The 26,045-nt window shown below is 34.8% G+C and overlaps 1 protein-coding gene across 1 annotated transcript; it reads right to left on the bottom strand.

Annotated features, from left to right (window-relative positions):
- Positions 1-18,636: 18,636 nt before the first annotated feature.
- On the bottom strand, positions 18,637-20,667 carry LOC107854916 (geranylgeranyl diphosphate reductase, chloroplastic). The gene has a single exon (XM_016699913.2). The coding sequence runs from the start codon at positions 20,214-20,216 to the stop codon at positions 18,846-18,848; it is 1,371 nt and encodes a 456-aa protein (XP_016555399.1). The 5' UTR covers positions 20,217-20,667; the 3' UTR covers positions 18,637-18,845.
- Between the last annotated feature and the right edge of the window lie 5,378 nt (positions 20,668-26,045).

The raw sequence follows: 26,045 nt of genomic DNA, 5'->3' as shown, positions 1-26,045 counted from the left end.
ATTCTCAGTATAGACAGAAGTTTTTAGCCCCAGTTCCATCTTTAGCTAGTGCATCAGTACCAAAGTTCATAAATAACCATAGAGATAGGGCACCAGGCTCCAAGGCCCAGGGTAGTAAGAGCAGGGTTTTTACTCATCCACTTTATGAAGAGTGTGGTAAGTATTATAAGGGTATATATAGAGCCGATAGTGATGTGTGTTTTAGATGTAGCGAGGTAGGTCACAAGGTCTGAGATTGTCCTAGGCCTGGCCCTTGATATAAGCATGATCGTCCTTCAAATCAGTTCGGTCCCCAAATCAGCAGGGTGCCAATTCCAATGCTATCAGTGGGTAATGCCCAAACCGACTCTATGCACTTCAGTCCCGACAATATCAGGAAAGTCCTCCTGATGCAGCCACTGGTATGTTATAGATCCCTCATTTACATGTTTATGTTTCTTCAAATTCAGGAGCTTTCTTTTTCTTTTGTAACTATTTGCATAGTAGTCAACTTTAAGGTTAGACCAAATATTAACAGGACCTTTTTCCAGTCCCCACCCTAGTGAGTCAGTCTAACACAGCCCGACAGGCATAAGAACTATCCGATTATGAAATCTCTGAAAGCCAGTCCTTTAGGTTCCAGTAGTACTACCAGTATGTGTAGAAAATCCATAAGAGAAGAGATTCCCAACCCATTCCTATCTCAGTGCAAATTTTGCACTTTAACCATCACGATACTTACGCATGCTTTTCGTTTCAGTCCCATAAGTACAACTTATATCCATGCGCTTTTCATAGAATAGTATGTATTTCAAGTTCCTCGTATGAGGAGTCCAAGTTTATCCAATGTTGCGGATCATGTTCCACAAATTCAGAAATTCCAAACCCAGTTCATGCAGCTTATGACTTATGCACTCATGTCATGCTTTACAGATGCTTAGCCCACACGATTCATGACTTCACTTCTAGTGTTCAGTCAAACTCAGATTATGCCATGTATACCCTAATTTTAGACAACTTTTGATTCAACAACTTTTTCTTTTAAGTACTCAGACTTTTTTAAATTTTTAGCAACTCTATTATTTACCTGTTGGGTTTCCATATCAGCATTTACCTTATTTATTGCCTTGGGGGGGGTTCTCCTTGAAGCTCTTTACCACTTCTCAAGGTGTTGTCATAACTTACTTTGGATTTTTGTATCTGCTGGCTACCCATCTTGTGGTCTAGTATTTAATGCTTGCTAGTTTTTATCTACGTATAACTCTAAACTTTTTATGGCTGTTTGTAAAATTATCAAGTCTGCAGCAAACTATGCCTAATTAGCTAATATCTGCTTCAATATCTCTTCCGTATTGCTAGTTGACTGATTTGAATGAGCCTATGCGTAACGCCCTAAGTCTGTACTCCAAAGGCTATACGATGCTCATAATCCCAAAGGACCACAAGCTAACCCATGACTGGCACCTGCTGTAATAACTGAATAATAATACTGTAACTATACGAAAATTAGGCAGAAATATGTCATAAGGTTCAAATCTAAAATAAATACTAAATACGATACATCAATACCAAAATTGAACATCTGTCTGTAAATACTCTAGTCTAAAAAAACCTCTACTGTCTGAATATGGAGTTGATGGGATAAGCCCCCAAGTAACTTTGACTACTAAAACTAATAAATTGAGATACTAAAATAATAATTATGTCCTCGAACTATGAGGACTCACCACTAAAACTGCTGCTGAAAAGTTCAGGCTGCTAAGTACGATCGGGAGATCATGCGTCTGAACCAATGATATAAGACATCATTGAGCAAAAGAAAAATATGCGTCAGTACTTTGAATGTACTAGTATATTAAGTAAGATAGCCCGAGATGCATGGGTTTATATGCATGAACAACACTGACTGAATGACATGGGTATACTGAATGAGAGTACATGTATAAATACGTAAACTGTATCTGAGACCATAATAATACTGGATACTGAGTTTTGAATACTGATTAACTCATATCTGAGTTTACTGATATTATACTACTGATAACTAAGTAACTGTATCTGAAAGTCCTAATTTTGTGGAACTGTGCTGAGTTCCACACTGAACTAAGTTACTATACCTGACAGTCCTGATTCTGTAAAACTGAACTGAGTTCTATACTGAGTCTGGAATAGAAATTGAGACTGTGGGAGGTAATCATCTAATATACATGCTTCTTTATGAATAGAATGGGGTCTAACCTGTAACCTAGTTGGAAGTGTGTCAGTACCGTGCCACGGGTAAAGACAAGATGTAAGTTAACCCTCTCTGATAGAAAGCTTTTTCATCAACCCTCGTTGGCAGAAAAACTCAAATGAGATATATCAACCCTAGTTTGGAAGGAAGATATCTAAACCTACGCTGGCTACATAGTTCTATAATACAGGGATTGCTACTAAGGGTCAAACTTTCTACTGACAGGAATGCCCTCATCCCTAGGTTTGTTTGGTGCTGAAACTTACTCCCAACTGAATAGACACTAGACTTATTTCTAAACTGTACTAGACTGGATTGAACTATTACTGATTGTACTGTCTAACTAAACTGAACTGAGTTTACTGGGTTTTTACTGACTGACAGAATACTACTGAGTTCTGTTAGCTGACTGAGTTCACAGAGTTCTGAACTAAATACTGGATTGAGACTGTGACTAATTACTGAGTAGTACTGTTCGTGACATGGCAAAGACTATTCTATAACTACCATAACTCTAGGTAAACAACAAAATTTTTGGGTATTGAATACCCCCAGGACTTGATAGCATGAAAGTAAAACATAGCATAAACTTGAAAAGCATAACCTTGTGCACTTGATCATAGCTCATTTATAGAGATATTTTATCAAACACTTGCATGATATAACATGCACATAAACTAACATGATATGATTTCCCCTTTTTCTAGTTCACATGAGTGATTTATCAAACGTTTGGGAACATAATCCATACACATAACACTAAATAATATATAGACATCATAATTCAAATCCCAATTTACAATTTCAAAGGTTTACCATGGATTCACATGATTCTATACATATATCAAATAACTCCATACGAAACTTGTAAAAAAAAATAGATTAGGAACCTAATTAATCATTGTAATCATGCATATAATCAAACCCAACATGAATTTCATAGAATCAATATACTTGAAGTTTTAAAAATAGTTTCTTGAAATCCAAGGGCGGAAGGGACCATTGAATGAACACTCGACATACCTTAATGCTTGAATTTTAAAAGATTGTTGGGGAGTTCTTGAGTCTTGAATTTGAATTTAAATCCCCAAGGGTTGTTCTTGAGAGCAATTTGTGAAGAATGAATGAATTTTGCTCTTAGAAGGGTTTAATTTCGTATTTTGGGGGCTGATATACGTGGGAGAAAGACCCAAACACCCCTGAGGATGCGAATTTTTAATTACTAAAAATTGTTTTAGCGACGCACAGAATGATGCGCCAGATCATTGACATCGACGCATGGCCAATGCACCACGTCAAGTCTTTGTCAGTTCACTGGAATTTGCACTGGAAGTTGGAGGAAAATATTCATCAACATAATGGGCGATGTGGTGCATCGAGATCGCGTTGATCTACTGGTTTGGACTTCCAAACATGCTTCAAACGATGTTTGGAAAATCCAAAACTTGTTCGGGAACACCCACTGACGTTCTTGATCATGATTCAACATAAAAATCATTACTTTAAGGTCATGAGGGTCATGAAATAGAGTTGCCAACTTACAAAAGCAAAAATAACACTAAGTCTGAATACTTAGCTAAAATTTTCTAAGTCTGGTACCTTTTAACAAGCTTTAAAGGACTGAGTTAAGCTTAGAATTTTGTGGGGTCTTACAATATCTTCCCCTATGTGAATATTTTTCCTCGATTGAGGCTGACTGAGCTGAGAACAGTGATAGTATAGATTTAGATACAGGACATGCACAACTATAACATGATTTCATGACTGACGCTACTGATATGCTAAAATTTCATACTGAACATGCATATCTGATGCATGAGTACATGGCTGAACATAATTCATGAATACATGACTGGAATTACTGATAATCTAAGTTTCTCATGCTGAACATGCATAACTGATGCATGTATACATAACTGAAAAATGCAATGGTAATTGATACCAAGTCTATAAGGGAAATATAAGCATGAAATTTAGTAAGTTAAAGAGAAAACTGTTACCTTGGGCTGAATCTGAGTTTACAGAGAATAGGTGAGGATACTTGGTCCGCATATCTACCTCTTCTTCCCAAGTATCTCCCTCAATGGACCGATTTTGTTAAAGAACTTTAACTAGAGGGATCTCTTTGTTCCTCAGTTTGCGAATCTGATAATCAATGATTTCGAGTAGAATCTCCTTATAAGAGAGGCTATTTTGAATGTCTATACTCCCTACAGGGACTACAACTACTGGGTCACCTATGCATTTATTTAGAAACTACCTTTAAAGTCTATCAAAGGCAAGTGGTCATCCCAACTACCTTTAAAGTCTATCACACACGCTCGCAGCATATCTTCTAAAGTCTGAATGGTCATTTCTGCTTAACTATCTATTTGAGAGTGAAAAGATGTACTAAGGTGGACTTGGGTACCAAGACCCTTTTGGAAGGTTTTCAAAAAATGAGAGGTAAACTGCATAACTCTATCTGAGATAATGGATAATGAAACTCCATATAATCTGACCAACTCTCTGACATAGAGCTTGGCATAGTCCTTGACTAAATAAGAGGTATGGACTGGTAGAAAATGAGCTGATTTGGTTATCCTGTCCACAATGACCCAAATTGAAGCGTGCTGACGATGAGTACGAGGCAAACTTATCACAAAATCTATGTTTACCTCTTCCTACTTCCAAGTGGGAATACTGAACTCCTGCATAGACCCACTAGGTTTATGATACTCAATCTTAACCTGCTGATATATTGAGAATCTAGCTACAAACTCTGCAATGGCTTTCTTTATCCCACTCCACCAATAGATCTCCCACAAATCAGGTACATTTTAGTGGCCCATGGATGAATAGAGAAATGCACACCATGCACTTCTGCAAGAATTATTGTCTTAGGTTATCTATACTTGGCACACATAGCTGACCCTAGTAACGCAATATACCACCTCCTTCTTAGGAGAAAACCTCTATCTTTTGATCTCTGACTAATTCTTTCAACTTAACTAGGCTGGGATTCCTATCCTTCTTTTCCTTCACCTCAAAAACTAGAGATGGTTCTGAACTACTCTACACTCATACACTACCTTCTGTTGAATTGACTAAGTTGATACCTAGTCAGGCAAGCTGATGAACTTCCTGAGTTAACTTCTTTTTACCATTTTCGACATGAGCAACACTACCCATAAACATCCTAATTAGAGCATCAACCACTATATTGGCTTTACCCAGATAATACAAGACGCTCATTTCATAGTCCTTCAACAACTCCAACCACCTTCTTTGATGGAGTTTTAGGTCTTTTTAAGAGAACACATACTGTTGGCTCTTATGGTCAGTAAACACACCAATGTGCACACCATACAAATAGTGCCTCTAAATCTTTAAGGCAAATACTACTGCTGCTAACTCAAGATCATAGTAGGGTTGTTCTTTTCATGGGGTTTGAGCTGTCTAAAGGCATAGGCTATGACTTTACCTTTCTGCATTAAAACACACCCCAAATCAATCCCAGAAGCATCATAATATACCACAAATTCATTTGAATTATCTGGCAGAGTCAAAACTAGGGTTGTAGTGAGTCGTGTCTTTAACTTCTGAAAACTCTTCTCATAAGAAACTGACCACTGAAATTTGACCCTTTTTTTAGCCAACCTGGACATAGGAGAGGCAATAAACAAAAATACCTCAACAAACCATCGATAATAGACGGCCAATACCAAGAAATATTTAATATCTATTGGAGAGATGGGTCTGGGCCAGTTTCTTACTGCTTTGGTCTTTTGGGGATCAACTCTAATGCCATCACTGGAAATGATATGGCTGAGAAAAGCTACAGACCTTAACCAAAAGTTGCACTTACTGGATTTGGTGAATAACTGATAGGTTTTGAGAGTCTGCAATATTATTTTAAGATAGTCTGCATGGTCATGCTCACTGCAGAAGTAGTTAAGGATGTTATCTATGAAGACTATGATGAACAGGTCTAAGCACTACTTGAACACACAGTTCATCAAGTCCAAAAAAGCTGTTGGGGCATTAGTAAGACCAAATAACATGACTAAGAATTTAAAGTGGCCATATTGAGTTTTGAAAGTTATTTTTGAAATGTCACATTCTCTGACTCTGAGCTGATGATAGCTTGATCTGAGGTCTATCTTAGAAAATTAACTGGTACCCTGAATTTGGTCAAACCAGTCATCGATTCCTGGAAATGGATACTTGTTCTTGATCATGACTTTATTTAATTGATGGTAGTCTATACATATTTTGAGAAAACTGTCATTCTTACGCATGAATATAACTAGTGCACCCCACAGGAATACACTGGGTCTGATGAATCCCTTATCTAGGAGATCCTTTAATTGTTCTTTTAACTCCCTGATTTCTGCAGGTGTCATCCTATATGGTGGAATAGATATGGGTTGAGTATCTGGGAATTCACATGCTACTAATACTGACTCAAGAGTAGGGGTTTCTGAACTAGAGTCTTGGACTCAAACGAGATGGTAGATACATCCCTCAGATATCATTTTTCTTTCCCTTAAGTAGGATATAAGTTGACCCCTAAGTGTTGAAGTACTACCCCTCCACTCTAGGACGAGCTCATTAAAAAATTAAAACTATAAAATTCTATTTATATAGTCAATTGAGGCATAGCGGGAATGAAGCTAATTTATGTCAAGAATGACAACAAAATCATCCATCTCTCATTCGACTAAGACTGCTGAAGTGACTTTCTGAAATACCATAATCGGACAGTTCCTGTATACCCGCTGGGCTATGATAGATTTACCCACTGGGGTAGAGACTGAGAAAGACTCTGCTAGAATTTTAGGACTAACTCCAAATTCAACAGCTATATAAAGAGTTACAAAAGACAAAGAAGCTCCTGGATCTAGCAAAGCATAAAAATGCAAATGATAAACTTGTAACATACTAATAACCATATCAAAAGAACTTTCCTGATCCTATTGAGACTGAAGGGCATAGAGTTTGTTTGGGCATTTTCCATAAGTGGCATTGGAAGTGGCACCCTACTGATTTGGACGATCAAACTGAACTAAGAGACGGTTTTGTTGACTCTATGAATTCATCTGAGGACACTATCTGACTTTATGTCCTGGCTTGCCATATCCAAAACATATGTCATTGCCAGCTCTGCAGATACCCTGATAGTTTCTGCTATACTTCTGGTAGAGAGGATTTGTTCGGGTACTGCTAATACTACCCTGGGGTATAGGGCCTGATGCCCTATCTCTATTGCCATCTCTGAATTTTAGCACTGGAGCACTGGCTGAGGACAGAGATGAAAAGAAGATTTTGGGCAAAAATGAGAATGATTACCACCTTCTTAGGTTGGGTAAAGTTGAAGCCACCTGTTTTAGCTTTCTTGTTATCCCTTTTCTTCTCTTTATTCTTAGCCCCTTTTATCTACTGAGCATAGACCATGAGCCTAAATATGTCCATCTTCTTAATTAGCATTGCGGTCCTGCACTCCTTGAACACACTGCTAGACTCCCCTGACACAAACTTACTCATCTTTGCTCTGCTATCTGCTACCACATAAGGGGTATATCTGGATAATTGAGTAAACTTAAGAGAATAATCTTGTATCATTATTTTGCACTATTTTAGATTTATAAACTCCAAAACCTCCACTTTCTTTAACTCTAGCGGGGAGAACCTATCCAAAAAAATAATAGTAAACTCCTCTCATTCTATGGGTCCTGCATCTGTATCCCTCTCTGATTTCCATTGTTTAAACCATGAATGAGCCATATCCTACAACTAATATGCAGCTAACTTGGTACTCTCACTAGCTGTCACCCTTATAATATCTATAACCTTTTGCACCTGATCAAGAAACTCCTGTGGGTCCTAATCTAACTTTGACATGATAAAAGATGAAGGGTTTATTCGGTGAAGTCCCGAATCCTGGCTATAGAAGTATTGGCCACTAGGTTGGCCAAAATGGCAGTTAAGCATTTATTCTGGGTTGCCACAAAATGAGCTAGGGTGGTAAAAGCTGCTCTGAATTTAGCGTAGGAGACATATTCGTCCAGGAAATCTGCCTGGATGGGCTGAGGTGCTGGCTGGTCTCCCGTTCCTCATCTCTTAGTCCTCTTTTGAGGCATATTCTGTAAAACAAAAAGAAACTTGGATTAGACAGAGATTTTAACTTTAGATTGTGCTCACCCGTATGACACGATTACTGAAAGAAGGGAAATTTTTCCTAAAAAATCTAATAGCCTCCTGGACATAAGTGTGACATGCTACACACCTATGCACAAGACTCTACTAGATGCAGCTTTCAGACTTCCTAGGACTCTATTAAACCTTAGGATCTGATACTAAGTTTGTAACGCCCCGAGTCTGTACCCCAGATGCTACACAATGCTCATAATCCTGAAGGACCATAAGCTAACCCATTACTGATACCTGCTGTAATAACTGAATAACAATACAGTAACTATGCAAAAATTAGGTGGAAATCTTCCATAAGGTTCAAATCTAAAATAAATACTGAATAAGGTACATCAATACCAAAACTAAACATCTGTCTATAAATACTTTAGTCCAAAAAAGCCTCTAGTGTCTGAACAAGGAGTTGATAGGACAAGCCCTCAACTAACTCCGACTACTGAAACTAATAAATTGAGATACTAAAATAATAATCATGTCCTTGAACTATGAGGACTCACCACTAAAACTGTTGTTAAAAAGTTTGGGATGCTAAGTGCGATCGAGAGCCCGTGCATTTGAACCTATGATATAAGACATCATAGTGCAAAAGAAAATCAAGCATCAATACTTTGAATATACTGGTATGCTAAGTGAGGTAGGCTGAGATGCATGGGTTCATATGCATGAACAATACTGATTGAATGAGAGTACATGCATGAATATGTAAACTATAACTGAGATCATGATATACTAGATACTGAGTTCTGAATATTGATTAACTGATATTTAAGTTTACTGATACAGTACTACTGCTAACTAAGTGACTGTATCTGACAGTCCTAATTCTGTGGAACTGTGCTGAGTTTTGTACTAAACTGAGTGACTGTATCTGAAAGTCCTAATTTTGTAGAACTGAACTGAGTTCTATACTGAGACTAAAACTGAAACTAAGACTGTGGAAGGTAATCATCTAACCAACATTCCCCTTTCTGAATAGATTAGGGTCTAACCTATAACCCCAGTTTGAAGGGTATCAGTATCGTGACCGGGTAAAGACAAGCTGTGAGTTAACCCTCTCTGATAAGAAGCTTTTTCATCAACCCTCACTAGCAGAAAAACTTGAATGAGATGTATCAACCCTGGTCTGGCAGGAAGATATCTAAACCTACCCTAGCTATGTAGTTCTGTAATGCAGGGATTGCTACTAAGGGTCAAACCCTTTGCTGACAGGAATGCCTCGATCTCTGGGTTCGCTCAGTGCTGAATCCTACTCCCAACTGAAGAGACACTGGACTTATTTCTAAATTGTACTAGGCTGGACTAAACTGTTACTGATTGTACTATCTAACTGAACTAAACTGAGCTTACTGGGTTTCCATTGACTGATGGAATACTACTGAGTTTTGTTAGCTGACTGAGTTCACTGAGTACTGAACTGAATACTGGACTGAGACTATGATTGATTACTATTATTCGTTACACGACAGAGTCTGTTCTATAACTACCATAGCTCTAGGTAAACAACTAAGTTTTTGATTATTGAATACCCCAGGACTCGATAGCATGTTTGTAAAACATAGCATAAACTTGAAAAGCATAACCATGTGTACTTGATCATAACTCATTCATAGAGATATTTTATCAAACACTTGCATGATATAACTTGCACATAAACTAACATGACATAATTTTTCCCTTTTCAAGTTCACATGAGCAATTTATCAAACGTTTGGGAACATAATCCAGACACATAACACTAAACAATATATAGAAATCATAATTCAAATCCCCATTAACAATTTCAAAGGTTTACCATGGATTCACATGATTCTATACATATATCAAATAATTCCACATGAAACTTGTAATAGAACATGGAATAGGAACCTAATTAATCATTATAATCATGAATATAATCAAACCCAACATGAATTTCATGGAATCAATACACTTGAAGTTTTAAAAATGGTTTCTTGAACTCTAAGGTCGGAAGGGACCCTTGAATGAACACTAGACATACCTTAATGCTTTAATTTTGAAAGATATCTGGTGAGTTCTTGAGTCTTGAATTTGAATTTAAATCCCCTAGGGTTTGTTCTTGAGAGCAACTTGTGAAGAATGAATGAATTTTTCTCTTAGAAGGGTTTAATTTCGTATTTTGGGGGATGATATACGTGGGAGAAAGACCCAAATACTCATGAGGATGAAGATTTTTAATTACTAAAAACTATTTTAGCGACACGTAAAATGATGCACCACATCATTAGCATCGACACGATGGCCAACGTGCCACATCAAGTCCACGTCGGTTCAATGGAATTTACATTGGGAGATGGAGGGAAATATTCAACGATGCGATGGGCAATGTGGAGCATCGAGATCGTATTGATCCACTGGTTTGGACTTCCAAACATGCTTCAAATGAAGTCCAAAAAATTCAAAACTTGTCCTAGAACACCCACTGACCTTCCTGATCATGATTCAACCTAAAAATCGTTACTTTAAGGTTGTGAGAGTCATAAAATAGAGTCTCCAACTTACGAAATCTAAAATAACACTAAGTATGAATACTTGGCTAAAATTTTCTAAGTCTGGGATCCCTTAACAAGCTTTAAAGGACTGAGTTAAGCTTAGAATTCTGCGGGGTCTTATACTGTGGTTGTAAAACATTCCATAGCTGATTTGGTGGCTGAGTTTGCCACTTCATGTTGTAGGCATTACTATAGTTCAGCCTTTGAGTATTACCAATAAATAATACAGATTTCGAATTTAAAGCACACATGGCCATTGCATGACCACTATTTCTGCTTACCTCATACCAACCGACAGCTTGTTGGATGGCATTGATTATGGCTGCAGGTTGTGTTGCTCCCAACTTTATGCTGCTGAACTGAGTGTTGATCAAATTCTGTAATGCAGAAAACTGTGTTAATAAGGCTGTGAATTGGTTTACCTCTAATACACTCGCAACTCTTTTCGTGGCACTTCTAAAATCTGAATGCCACTCTGGATTTCCTTGTGCTATGCGGTTTAGTAATATGTACAACTCATTATAAGTCAACTCCAGTGCTTGATCACCTGCGGCTGAATCTAGCAAAATCTTCGTATTATGATCAAGAGCTTCTAAAAAAGTGTGAGCAAGTACCTCATTGGACTGTTGGTGGTGTGGACACTCCTGAAGAAGGGCCTTAAAGCATTCCCAAGCATGATAGCGATTTTCATCAGGCTTCTATTTGAAGCTCACTATCTCACTACGAAGTCTCGTAGTCTTGCCTGATGTAAAGAATTTGATGAGGAACTTTCTAGCTAAGTCGTCCCATGATGTAATTGAATTGGCCGGCTCTGCATTCAACCACCTTTTAGCTTTCCCTAAAAGTGAATGGAGAAACAGTGTCAGCCTCACATAATCTAGAGTCACCATAATCAGAGTGAATGTATCAGTAAGCTCAATGAAGGTCTGCAAGTAGACTTGTGGATCCTCGTGTGAAAGACCTGCAAACTGTCCATGCTGATAAAAAGTTGCACTATATAATGTTTCAACTCAAAATTTCCCCCATCAGCCGGTCTTTGAATTGGGGAAGTCAAGTTCGTCAGAAGTGGGACTACCACTTCCCCAACTGATCTGCGTGCTTGTTGTTTTGCAGCCATTATCGCAGGACTTTCTTGGTCTTCTATGATTTAGGAAATTTGGGGGAGAAGAATTGCTTCTATCCTGCGTTGATGGTAAAGTTGCTCAGATTTGGAGCTTGGTTCAACCAAGTCCTGATCCCTTGCCAACGTTCTACTTTGAAAACCTGTGTCCTGCAAAAACAAAACTAAGACCAAGCGTAAAAAATATCAAATAAATCTAAAGGTAAAACTCAAATAAACAATTACAATATAACAAGTCCCCGACAAAGGCGCCGAAAATTTGACAGCAGCCAAGCTCACACGCAAGTGTACGTGATCTTATCAAGTAATATAGTGACCTTTAGGAAAGCCGAATATCGATCCCACAAAGACTTGATTTAACAACAATTAAATTCTAGTTCACAGTTTAGATTAATTTAGCGCAAGAGTAACCAAAAAGAGTTTGAAAAATTGTAAATTAAAAATAAATTAAACAATGAGATAATTAAATTCTTGGAACAATCAATGGAGAAAACCCAGGGTTAAAGCACTCCGAACAATCATACTATGTTATTGAATTTCCTTCGATAACTTGCTTATCTTGGTTGTTGATTCGTAGGGCTAATTGCATGATCATGATTTTCCAACCTATAATCTTTTACCTAATATGGACATTACGACTACATCGTCGAGCGGGGATGTAATAATCCAATTAAGCGAATTAAAGCTATCATCCTACGTTTGAACCAAGTAAGGCATCTAAGCACATCCCTGTCCTAGACGCTAAATTTAATTTTTTATTTTATAAAAGAATAAAAAGCCCAAACTTTGTTTATTCCCATGTTCTGTCTCCCTATTTCCTCTCCCGAGATCAAAAGGTCGACAATATATATATTCTAAGATTCGCGAATCCTTAAAATAATTAAAACAAGAATAAACAAACAACCAAATATGATAAGAAAATCCAACGAAATTAATCCAAAATAATAGTAATCATGTTCTTAACTTTAACCCCGAAAAAAGGGTTCTTAGCCGATAATATTTATAATCACGATCCAATTAATTGAATACATGATATGATAATTAAAGGCTAAATTAAAAACCTAATTAAAAGAAGTGGCAACCACGTTTTTTCCAAGCACCTTCCCAGGTGTTTTCTTTTAAAATTCAGTACGTAATTGTCTAAGATAATGCCCAATTGTTCTCCGAAATTCTGATTTTATATTATTTTAATCGTAATCCCACTCTTTGTGGTAAAAATTTGAATGCTCCGGGGCCCACAAGAAAGATTCCCACAAATTGACCAAATATTACCCATTAAATATTGTCCAGCCACCTTTCTGTGTGCTAAAATATATTGAAAATGGGAAATGCTCCCGAGATGCATTTGATAACTGCATCCTTTCATGTCACTTGATAAATGTTTCTACGTCAGTATACTTAAATAAACATAGAATTTAGATCCTCATAATATTTCAAACCATTGCGCTAATATTGTATCACAAATATCATCAATGCTATATCATGTTGTATTGGTTCACAGTGTGACATAATATTTTAAGATCTGATCACTTCAATATTTTCAGGTACCTTAACCTCTCATAAGATTTCATGAATTGTTACATCGTAGGCTCTTCCAGATTACATTGCCTTCTTATTATAATTATTTGCTCCTTATCCTTTTCAAGGATTATTTTATTAGGAACTGATTCGTCTACCACGCTTCATGCATGCATAAACTTTGTCCTTTAGAGACACAAAATAGGAGCACTTGCAGTTTAAATATGAGATGCTTAGGGATTTGACTTGAATTATCTTTTGAATGAGGATCTGATGATAATTTCTAACATATTCATAGTTGCTTATAATCTCCCCCTTAAAACTAACATACATCCTCCTTCTTTTTTGAGGAATCCATCTTAACTATTAGATAGACAATGTGTGGTTTCTGACTCAGAACCAACTTTGAGGGGAAATTAGTCATAATTTATTGGTTTGATACATACAAGTACTTTTGTATATAATATTTCAAACCAACACATGAAGATTTTGTTCTCATTAACAATGGTTCAGTTATTTATCGAAGACATTCAATACTAAACCAGCATTATCAAGATGAATTATCTTGATTCCACAATCTGAAAATTATGTTCTTAACTCAATTTTATCGAGCAAACAACTTTATGAGTGTCGAACTGTAGGTTGACAAGATACCCACATGTGATCATCTTATATCGATGTATCTTCATAGATCACATGACTGGTGAATGGGCCCATATTCACCTTTTATATTTTTCAGATTTTGAAGGATCAGATCCCAACATTAGTTGGTCTAACCAACTTATCATGAGAACAAACAACATTAAAAGTAATGAAGAATTTTTCTAATTCTTCAATATATGTTCAATACTCAGTATGCACATCTTTGGGATGTCACAATTGTTCATGCCAATTTATGAACTTTTATTCTAGTAAACTCCAAGTATACCATGATATGTGCTTTTTGTTTTAGTAAATTTCAGATTTACTATGACATAAATAAATTTCGAATTTACTACTTTAGAAGTAGATTTCAAAATAACTCTTCTCAATTATTCGGCTTCTTTCAGAGGTGAGTTGTGATACCATCACAATCAAGTTCACGTTTGCATTAATAAGCTTCTCATTCTCCAGGAATGGAATATAATTGTGCCTTAAGCCCATCAAATTCTGATAACTTATAACCTCTTTTATGATATTGCTACTTAAGGAGCAAATCGAGGCATATATCATATATTGCTACCATATTCACTTCAAGAATGGAGCAAATTGTTATTTTTCGGACTTATCACATATTGCTACCACATTCATTTTAAGAATGGAGCATCTCAATGAGATATGTTTCATGACTTTTCATCAAACACCAATATATAGCCTTAGCCATCATAATATCATCAATATGTTGCGTTGAAATTCAAACTCAACTCCTTATCCATATAAAGACGTCTTAAGCATAAATCTATGGAACTTAAAACCAATATTTTATCATGGTGCATCGAAACTCTAACCGATATCTTATCCTTTTTAGTGCGATGAGATTTGAATCATCATCTTATGTTTAACCAATACTATAATAAGTCGAATTCACCAAAAGCTCATCATCAAGCTTTCAAACATATTATCACTTTGTAACAGAGATATGTAAACATATTAAACATGACAAAAATATTATAAAAAAGTAAAAACTTTGACAAATATAAAACAATAATGACGGCTCATGAAAAACAAGGCTCACTGAAAATTGTCATAACTATTCAAATCCACAAATTGATAACTAATACTAAGCACATGTAATACTTTCCTTTTTTTTTCTTTCCTTAGTATTGATAGATTTATGATGAAGACTTTATAGAAGCTTTATAAAAGTTTGAGCAAGATATAATATATAAGTTTTTATACAATTATTTTGAGTCCTCAAATTACTTCTCCTACATCATATGTTGACTTTAATATCACTTTAAACAATTATGTACACATACAGATTTCATCTTAATAAAAAAAATAGACTTTCATCAAATTTAGCACGTCAGATTCAAAGGCAACAAAGGTATATCTTACTTAGATGATAATGACTATTTCTCCTTGTCGGATCAAGTAATTAAGATAAAATATTATTTAATAATAAGAAAATAAATCATACCTCATGTTTTTGAAGCAACTTACGAAAAATATAGGTAACTTTATCTTAATTACTCAGTTGGTTATAGCTTCGTGCTGATAACGTGTTATGAAATATAAAAGCAAGAAAAAGAAGAATAAATAAAGAGAGAAGAGGGAGACTTCTTTATTTCTCTTGAGGATGAGAGATCATCAGAATAAGGATACAATGAAGAACAAAATCCCTCTATTTATAGAAAAAAATACTCCTAGTCTCTGACTAAAATATAGATACTTCAAATTCTGATAGATATCAACTAGATCTGAATAGGTCTTATTAGATCTTTATAGATCATATATATATTATTGATAGACATTCACTATAATGTAAATACATTTATAACATAATTGTTTTGAGTAAATATATAAATACCCCCTGATGTTGGCAGACTTTTTAAAAAAGACACCTAAACTATACTTTCAATCTATTACCCCACGAATCTTACTAAACCATTATAAATATACCATTTTGACCAAAATTTGTAGCATTCCTCAATTTTAAAAAACGTGTGTTTGGCATCTCCCGTTCTTCTTCCTGTTCACCTCTCTTCCTTCTTCTCTTTCGTTACAATGGTGGCTGATTGATACAAGTATGATCATGATCATGACACTTTTGAGTATTTTTTAAGAGTAGTCACTAAAGGGACCCTTTGTCATTTTGTCTATTATTGTAATGTAGTATAAATAGAACATTGTAGGGTTTATTTCTTTAGTTGATCATTATTATTGAAGAATACTTCTCTTAGAGTGAGAGAGATTCCAATTGAAACTAGGGCATAACATAAGGGTAGATTCTCTTGCATGTTGCATTTTGCTTGATACATTGGTGCTTGGGTGGTGGACGCCTCTCTCGTATCAATTGTGAGAGTTATGTGTTTGTTGTATGAAGTTTTAAAGGTCCAAGAGTGGAATATACTCTTGGGTTGTTAAGACTACATCAACACTTGTCTAACTACCTATCTTATATCTTGTTTTATTTTCGGCTTCTTGTGTTGTTAATGTAACCCGTTTGTTCTTGTTGCTATTGTAATATTGTGGAGCTTCATCTTGTGTTGCTAAACTTGTTGTTGGTTGGCTATTTTGGTGTATTAACACCTTGTATCCTCTTCTTTCTTGTTCTATATAGTGAATCCGAGAGAGGTCCCCATTTGGTCCACGATTTGTTGTGATTTATGGACTGTTTTGGGATGTGATTTCGTGTTTCCTTGTTTGTTCCGTATCATTGATCAAATAACAAAGTCTATACAATCCACTTCCAATCTCCTCCATCTTATGCTTTAGTCTTCCCCATCACAGGAACCTCCTTTCTCTTTTTTTTTTTGTTTTTTCATCAGTTCATCTTCTAAAATCTAATTGGAAGAAATTTGGAAAATTAAGAAATTAAAAAAAAGCAAGATTTCTTCAACTGTTTCAGTTTCTATTGTTAATTAACAATGATAGCAATTATAAGTGAACTTCAAGGCTATAAGCTGCTTATTTGAGGGGTTTTGTCGAATCACTTTCCATCTTTGCCCTATGTATCAATTTAAATTTTACCTAGACAAGTTCAAGGGTTTCTCTCTCACATTTTTTCCCCTCTCTAATAGTTGTTCATCCCCACCTCAGTGTGTATGTTGCAGGAATAGAAGGCTACATTTTACTATCAAATTGGTTTCTTGGATCTGAATCAATGGAGTTATTTTTGTTGGAGAAAGATGAGGAAGACATAAATGGAGAAGGTTTTTTTAAAAAAGTTTTTGACAAATAATTTACACTTGGCAGGTTTTACTTGACAATTTAAGTCAAATTTTAATCATTCATGCGCCTGATGTGAGTGTCTACATGCAGAGGCAAAATTTAAGTTAAAATGATGTATTTATAACGATTTTAGTAAGATTCATGGGGTAATAGATCAGAATTATAATTTAGGTGTTTTTTTTTGAAAAACTCGAACTAGTTCAGGGGATATTTATGTATTTTCTTTTTTTTTTCTTAAAAAGGATAACAATCTATCCTCCATGGACACCCCTAACCAATTTCTTCATTTTTTCTTCTTGAAATTTTCATGTCTCTTCTCCTTCTCTTTTTCTATTCAAAATCACTTTATTTGTTTTACTAGTTAATCGATTACATATTCACCATTTTTCGCCTTGAGCTTGAACGAAATTTCTAATGGTGATAATATTTAATAGTGGGTGATAAAATTAATGGTGATATATTATTTATTTTTGATAATTGACAGTAGAACTGGTGCAATTTCGATGATGGATGATGAAATTTGTTGTTGCAATTGTGCTTAAACCTGATGGTGGCAACGAAGGTAGTTAGATTAAATGAGTTTCTTAATAGTGCAACAAAGATAGATTCAATGGATTTCTTAATGGTGAAAACGAAGGTGGAGGATGATTTTGATAATGAGATGAGTTTCTTAATAGCGCAATTAAATATTGATTGAAGAATTCCCGGTGCAAGAAAGTTTTCGATTGAAATTTTGGACCAAAGAAAGAAAGAAGATGAGGAAATAGGGCTATTTTTTTTGGTAAATTCCGATGATGAATTTTATTGAATATATGGTGATTCTTTGTAATTTTTTCATGGAGGCAATGTTTATGGGATGATTCCAATAGTGAATTTAGCTGTGGGTTGTGAATCTATGGTGGCGGAGATATGAATTTGATAATGACGACGGTGACGATGGTGGTGGTTTGATGGAGTTTGGTGGTATTGTAGTGAAGAAGATGCAATTAAGTGACATAAATTTTTTTTTTTAATAAAATCTGATGAAAAAAATGATATGGCAGTGACGAGGCAACGACATGGCACGAGTGTAAATCACTTCCCATCATGTGACTGGTTGTAGATGTGAAAGGGTGGACATAAATTCACTTTTACATAGTTGAAATGTGTATTAGGACACTTTAATAGTTTGAGTGTGTCTTAAACTTTTCAAATATAGTTTAGAATGCAAATAATGAGTTTTTTTCTAAATTTGAATAAAGGTAATAACATTTAATGAAAACACATACATAGAGATTAGCTTTGTTACGCATACATGATACAACAAATGTCATAATAAACATAACCAATGACGACAAATCCATGCAATCCTGAGCCCCGATAGAATATGATATAGGCAAATTTTATTCCTACATTTGAAATATTTGACTACTAGGATAACCTATACTCGTGAGAGAATTTTTTGTGCAGATGCTTCCACTTCTCGCCCCATAATGTTACACCTAACCAAACTTGAAATTGTGTTCATCACCATTTTAGCATCTTCCCATCTATTGCCACTAGCTAATTTCTTATACAAGTAGCTATCAAATGTCATCCTTTGCACATATTCATCTCCACACAACTCCACCAATGCTTCCCTTGCTGCATTATTACCATAGAACACTTTTTGCAACACATCCAAGAACTTGAAAGTAGTAAAATACTTGTCATCCCATTTTCTTAAATATTCCCTTTTCAAATCGTCTTCATTGATTATCTTTTCTCCACCTTCCGAAGCCTTCACTATTGCTTCCCCACAAATTCTTCCGCTTTTTGCCGCAAAATATATTCCTTCCCCCGAACATTTCGTCACGTATCCTGCTGCATCCCCTACCAGAGCGATCCGTCCACGTACCCTAATAGGACGGGGATGCTCTGGTATGGGATGAGCCTCCACTTTAATCACTTTTCCACCCTCGATTTTTGATCTGACTCGTGCTCTAATACCACGTTGAAGTGATTTAATATCGGCTTTAGAGCAAACCGTACCCGTCCCCACTGCTACGTGGTCACATTTGGGAAACACCCACGCATAAAAATCAGGTGACACGTCATTCCCTACGTACATCTCAGCCAAGTTTTCGTAATACCCCATTTTGTCCTCGGGCAATTTGATCCTCTCTTGGAAAGCAATGGCAGTAGAGTAATTTCCAGCTTTGATCGATTTAGCCACACGGCTATTAGCTCCGTCGGCACCTATGACGACATCGACAGCGAGCTGACGTCGGCAATTATCCATGATGTAATGAATGAGGTAAGGCTCACGTGAGGATGTAGGGACCACAAGGTTGGTAACTAGGGCTTTGAGTAAAGTGGCGCCGCTGGATTCGGCGCGCTGCCGGAGGAATGAGTCGAGGACTTCTCGCCGGAGCATGGCGATGAACTCATGAGGTTTTAGGGTTTTGCCGAAATCGACGACGAGATTCGACGGAGACACGATACGCATCTGAGTGACACGACGATCGATGAGATGCAACGGGATTGAGAATTCATCGAGCATGCATAGTGGAATAGCGCCGCCGCATGGTTTGGCTGTAGCTGGGCTACGTTCAAAGAGGTAAGTTTCGATTCCGCCGGCGGCTAAAGCTTCTGCAGCTGAGGAACCAGCTGGGCCGCCGCCGATAACAGCTGCTTTAAGCTTGCATATAACTGGATTTGTTGATTTTTGTTTGAAGTAATGGCATTGGTTTTGTGGGTTTTGGATCTTGAGTGGAGTTGGAAGACAACGAAGCGGATGAAGATCTGCTAGGTATGTTTGGGTGGCGGCCATTGATGATTGAAGGGTTGTTTTTAGGGGGTTAAAGGTTTGAGATTTGTCAATGTTTGGTGGGTTTATAATGAGATTATTATATAATTGAAAGGTAAAGATGCTTAGATCAGTGCAAAGTACTGAACTTTTGCTTATTTTAATGTTTGGGTTTTTAATTTTAGTGAGTTTAGTAGGTGTATATGGTGGATGCAAGAGATTGGTAATCTTGTGATTCCCCAGGCAAGTTTGATTGGTCAAAATTCAAATTAAATTGTAGATGCGTAAGAATGATATTTTTGTAGTTTTTGAAGAAGAAAAATTTAGAATCTTTAGTCATGGGCATAGCGGTTGGTGTCTTAATAGAGAGTAGTAATGTTTTTTGTTGCTGTCCTTTTAATTGAGGATTGGTTGCTCATAGTATTTTAGTATGTCATGAGCCCTTTGGAAGGTATAATTTCTTATTATTTTTCTTTTACTGGTTGTTGTCTTGTATGCCTACTTTCTTAATGTTCTATTATTTGTTTTTTATTTTTTTTGTTTTCAAGGTATCTCCACAGTCGGTAGTTGTGAGACTAATTCTTTGTTTCTCTGTCAGCGCATTAAGCGGTAGGAAACTAGCCACAAATTTTTTATTCAATTAGATGGGTTTTTGGTTTTTAACTTATAAGCCAAAAACCCTAAATTAGAAATCCTAACTTATGACTTTTGACTTATTTTTAGCATTTAGCCTAAAATTAAGTGGTTTATAAGCACCTTTTTAATTTACCCAACACTCCCAAAGTGCTTAAAAGCTTTCTTGGCTTAGAAGCACCTAAAATAAGCCAATCTAAACAGGTTCTAAAAATCTACCCTCCTCAGATTATACTTGTAGGACTATACTGAATATGTTGTTGTTGTTTTGATGCTACAAAATAATCAGATTTTTCTTTCTTTCCACCCATCTCCTTTTTGGTTGAAAAAAACTCTCCACTTTCATTGTTATTTTATCACGAAAAACAGACATGAAATAAGATATTCAATGTTTCAATACGATTTCAAATAGTGACCCTGAATTCAAGTTGATTCTATTTTTACTCTTACTCATAGAAGACCATCAATTGTCCTCCCAAATAGGTTATAGAGGTGTTGTCTACTGTGAGGGGCCGTTTGGTTTGTGGGACTAAAGTCAATAATTTCGGGATAAAATAATAATTTCGGGATAAAAATGTAACTCATTCGTTTGGTTGTAAATATTTGGGATAACTTATCCCAGGACTAATAATTAGTCCCGGGATAAGTTATCCACCCAAATGGTGGGATAACAATCTCAAGACTATTTTTCTTTGGTATTAAATTATATTATGACTAAAATACCCTTAAAATCTATGATTTCATTTCACACATCTATATATACATACTAGTATTTTAATTATGAATTTTAATAAAAGTTAAATACTTAATAATTTTGGCATAAATTTCATATTTACATTAAAAACTTATTAGTAATATATAATAATTTATCAAAAAATTAATTCTAAAATTCAAAAAAAGGATACAATTGTCTTCCAAATTCTTAGATTATCACTTTATATACATTACTTTACTTTTTTTTTTTTTTATATATATATAAAATATAAGGTATTTGTATAACGAGATATGTTAGATTTTAATGCGAATGAATATGAAACTTATCATACGAAGTTCAAATTTTTAGATGAGATGAAAAAGTAAATTATAAAATTTTGTGTATAATAGTTTGTTGTTTCTACACAAGTTTTTTTTATCATTTTTATTTTAATTTTCTACCAATTTACTCAAATAATTTTATCTAAAAATTCAAAAAAAATAATTCTAACTACTACATGATTCATCGTTATATATGTCTTGGAGAAAGTAAAAAATTCAAACTTACAAATAAAGAGAAAAATCATATGAATCAAATAAATAATTTTTTTATGTTGAGTAATGAAGAATCTAACAAGCTATTATTTTAAAACTTTTTTCAAAACTATAGCTAATAACATTTTTTCAAATGATTTTACTGATACACATATAGATACACACATATATGTATGTATGTATGTATGTATGTACGTACGTATGTATGTATGTATGTATAAATTTACTTTACTACTATATATAAGAGAGAATGTGAGATTTTAGTAGTCCTCGCATTATTTATTTATTTTTAATCATTTTATCCCTAATTTAAATTTTAATTACTTTACAAATTTTCATCCATTTTGATAAATTTGAACAATTATATGAGCTTATTAAATGCTACAATAGTGATGAGTAATGGAAAAATGATAGTGACACTATAAAAACTATTTATACAATCAAGTTCAAAATTGATGCAAAGATTTATTGTTTTCCTATTTTGTAGAAATATTTATTAATCGTACTTTAGATTTTCATTTTTCCTAACAAATTTATTATGAACATAAATTTTTATTTTTCCTAATAAATTTATCATGGACAAGTTATTAAAGTATGTTGGCATTCCCTTTCTAACTTAATACATGCTTAATTATTAAATAAAAAATATTTTTATATTTAGCTAAAAATATTTGAAAATTTATTTTTTTAAAAAAATATAATTTGACTCTCCAAATATTAATGATACTAAATAATGAAAAAATGAGAGTAATTCTTTTTCATATTTTTTGATGATGAATTTTTTTGACAAAAAATGAGATTATCAATATTTAATGGAATTTAGAACAAAATAAATAATTTAAAATGAAATATTAGAGATTCATAAACATTTAAGAAATATCAACATAAATTTCTTAACATATATTTTTAGGAAAAAGAAACTAATAAAGTTACAAAAAAATTAGTAACTTTTTAATTTCTTTTATATGATTTAATATGAAGGAAAATAATTAAGCTAAATATTGTGAAGGATATTTTAGTAAACAAACAATATATTTTTACAAACAATACACTACATATTATTTTTAATGCCACAAACCAAACAACCACTAAAAAATAATCCCAGGATAACTTTTTCCAGGACAACTGATCCGAGCATAACTTATCCCAGCATAACTAATCCCGGTATAACTTGTTTTCAAACCAAACGACCCCTGAGTGTATTTTGCCTTTTCTGTTAAGATATATTAAAGTAATGTCGCAAGTTGATCCTAATGCTACTGGAGAAAATTGAAGGAAAGGTGTCTTTTAAGTCTTGAATGAAGGATTGGTGACATTGACCAACAGATAGGGTCAAACATCATTAGGAAACTTGATTAATTTAATTGTGGACTTGATTAATATTTTTAAAACTTTCTAATCTTTTCAAAAATACAAATCAACCCAACCCACACCCCTCTTCAATCCTAATCAACCACTCTCTCTCCAGCTTCTCCCAACCAATAGTTTGCAAAATTTTTCCCTTCAACCTCCTGCGACAAATAGTCGGGCGAGTTCCTTTTCGACTTTCAACCGTCAATCGACGTGAATACTTCTCCGGCGAAAACAACTTCGAGTTCTTCATCCTCCCATTTCCTTTTCCACAAGTAAAAAATAATGAAGAAACAAAGGAACTTGAGCCAACTACTTTTCTGGTATTGAAATGTAGACTGAATAAAACCCTAATTTTTGGCATTTCTTCTTCTCATTGTCATACTATTGATTCGAATTTATTGGTGATTTTTGGTCACAGTTGATGTTCTTAGTGTGTATGTGTGTGTGTGATATGTTGGTATTGCTGGGATGATTTGTTATTTGTCTTGGTAGAAATGGTATTGTAACAGTTGAAACATATGATGTAATAGATAAAACATATGATGCAACAGATAAAAATCTGATGCAATAGATTAAAAATTTGATGCAACTATGAAACCTGATGCAACAGGTGATCTAACAGATCATTCATCTGTTGCGATAGAGGACTCTTCTATTTGGAAGAAATCTAAACAATATTGATCTAACAGATAACTGATTAGTGATCTATTTTTATTCTTTTCAATGGTTTACTCTTTATTTTAAAATCTGATGCAACAGATTAAAAATCTGATACAACTATGAAAATCTGATGTAACAGGTGAAAAATTGAATAGATCATTCATCTGTTGCGACAGACAACTCTTCTATTTGAAAGAAATCTAAATAATATTGATCCAACAGATAACTGATTAGTGATCTATTTTTATTCTTTCTAATAGTTTACTCTTCATTTTGCAACAGATTATGACTTTTTATTCTTTCCAATGATTTACTCATACAGGTCGATTATCTGTTGCAACAAATAACATACCTGGTGTAACAGATTAGTGATCTGTTTTTATTCTTTCCAATGGTTTACTCATCCGTTGCAACAGGCCGGTTATATGTTGCAACAGATAAAATACCTGGTGCAACAGATTAGTGATCTATTTTTATTGTTTCCAATGAATTACTCATCCATTGCAACAAATCAGTTATGTGTTGCATCAGATAAAATACCAGGTGCAATAGATAGTGTTGTTTTTATGGTTCCCACGTATTACTCATCCGTTGCAACAGGTCGGTTATATGTTGCAACATATAACATACCTGGTACAACAGATTAGTTGTTTGTTGGAACTGTTATATTACTATTATGCATTAATCAATTATAATCTATGTTATGTTTGTATTAATTTAAGATAACATGACTCCCAAAATAAAAGAAATCGAATCAAGTCCAAGTAAAGGAATAAATGCAGTAGCTCAGCTATATTCACCACTCTATGAGCTTGCTTTACAAGCGTTATCTCAATTAGGAGTAGAAGATAATGGACATGGGGAGGAGGAATCTTTCAAAAGAGATGATCCAAATGCTAATAGCCCTTTCGTCGAAGATTTGGTCAAAATCTTCAGCATTGATCGTTACCTTGTGAGAATGCAGTGCGATGGTGCCACAGATTTAATGGGTGATCTCGTGGTTAAGTCAGTCATGGGAAAATCTTTCGACTCCTTCAGAAAAATACTTCGAGAACAAAAATTGGATTCTTATTTTAGGGAAAGCTGCTTTAGGAAATATCTTGATTTGCCGGAGGACAATAATGCTCGTTTTCAGATGAAAATGGTATATGATCTTCTCAAGCACAGGTTTATGTATGAAAACAAAGATAAGATGGATGAGGTGTCGATAAATTACTGTGGCATGCCTATTTGTTTTAGTTGGGAGGAGTTTGCCATAGTTACCAGACTAAAATATTATCCTCCTTCTCCTTCTTAAGTTATACCTACTCTGACCCAAAAAAAGCACCTCGCACACCCCAAAAATAAAAAGACAAGCCGAGTGATCGTGATGACCTGGTGCTCATTGTTGGTCCAAGCTTCAAAAATAAAAATCTGATTGAAGCGTTGAAAGGTAAAGGACTTTCAAAGAAGCACAAGCAATCATTGTGCTTGGTTTGGTTTGTACATAATGTTCTTTGGGCGAGAGACGTTAACAACAACATAAGCCTCGGTTTAATAAATCTCTCTAAGGATCTTGAGGCATTTAATAGCTATCCTTGGGGTTATGAAAGCTTCAAAATGACTGTCGAATATTTGTTGACTCCATTAACACCAAAAACAGTCAACTTATATGGTTTTCCATGGGCCTTTATGGTAAATATTTTTTTTTATCATGATATAATTCATCATTTTTTTTATTCAATAATGCTTTTGATTTATTGGTGTTATGTTATAGGCTTGGACATTTGAAGCCATTCCTTATTTGAGACAACAAGTGAACTACCAGGAAGAAGTTTTCTGTCCAAGAATTCTGAGATGCTTGTCGCCCAAAACCGATAAAAATGCAAAATTTCTTGACCTTTTCAATCCCCCTAAGGAAGCAGTAAGTCCAATTCTAATCAAATTTTTGTTTTAATTAATGATTAAATAATTTTATCA

The sequence above is a fragment of the Capsicum annuum genome, chromosome 1, assembly GCF_002878395.1.
Source record: "Capsicum annuum cultivar UCD-10X-F1 chromosome 1, UCD10Xv1.1, whole genome shotgun sequence".
Taxonomy (NCBI): domain Eukaryota; kingdom Viridiplantae; phylum Streptophyta; class Magnoliopsida; order Solanales; family Solanaceae; genus Capsicum; species Capsicum annuum.
This window is presented reverse-complemented; position numbering and strand designations above follow the sequence as displayed.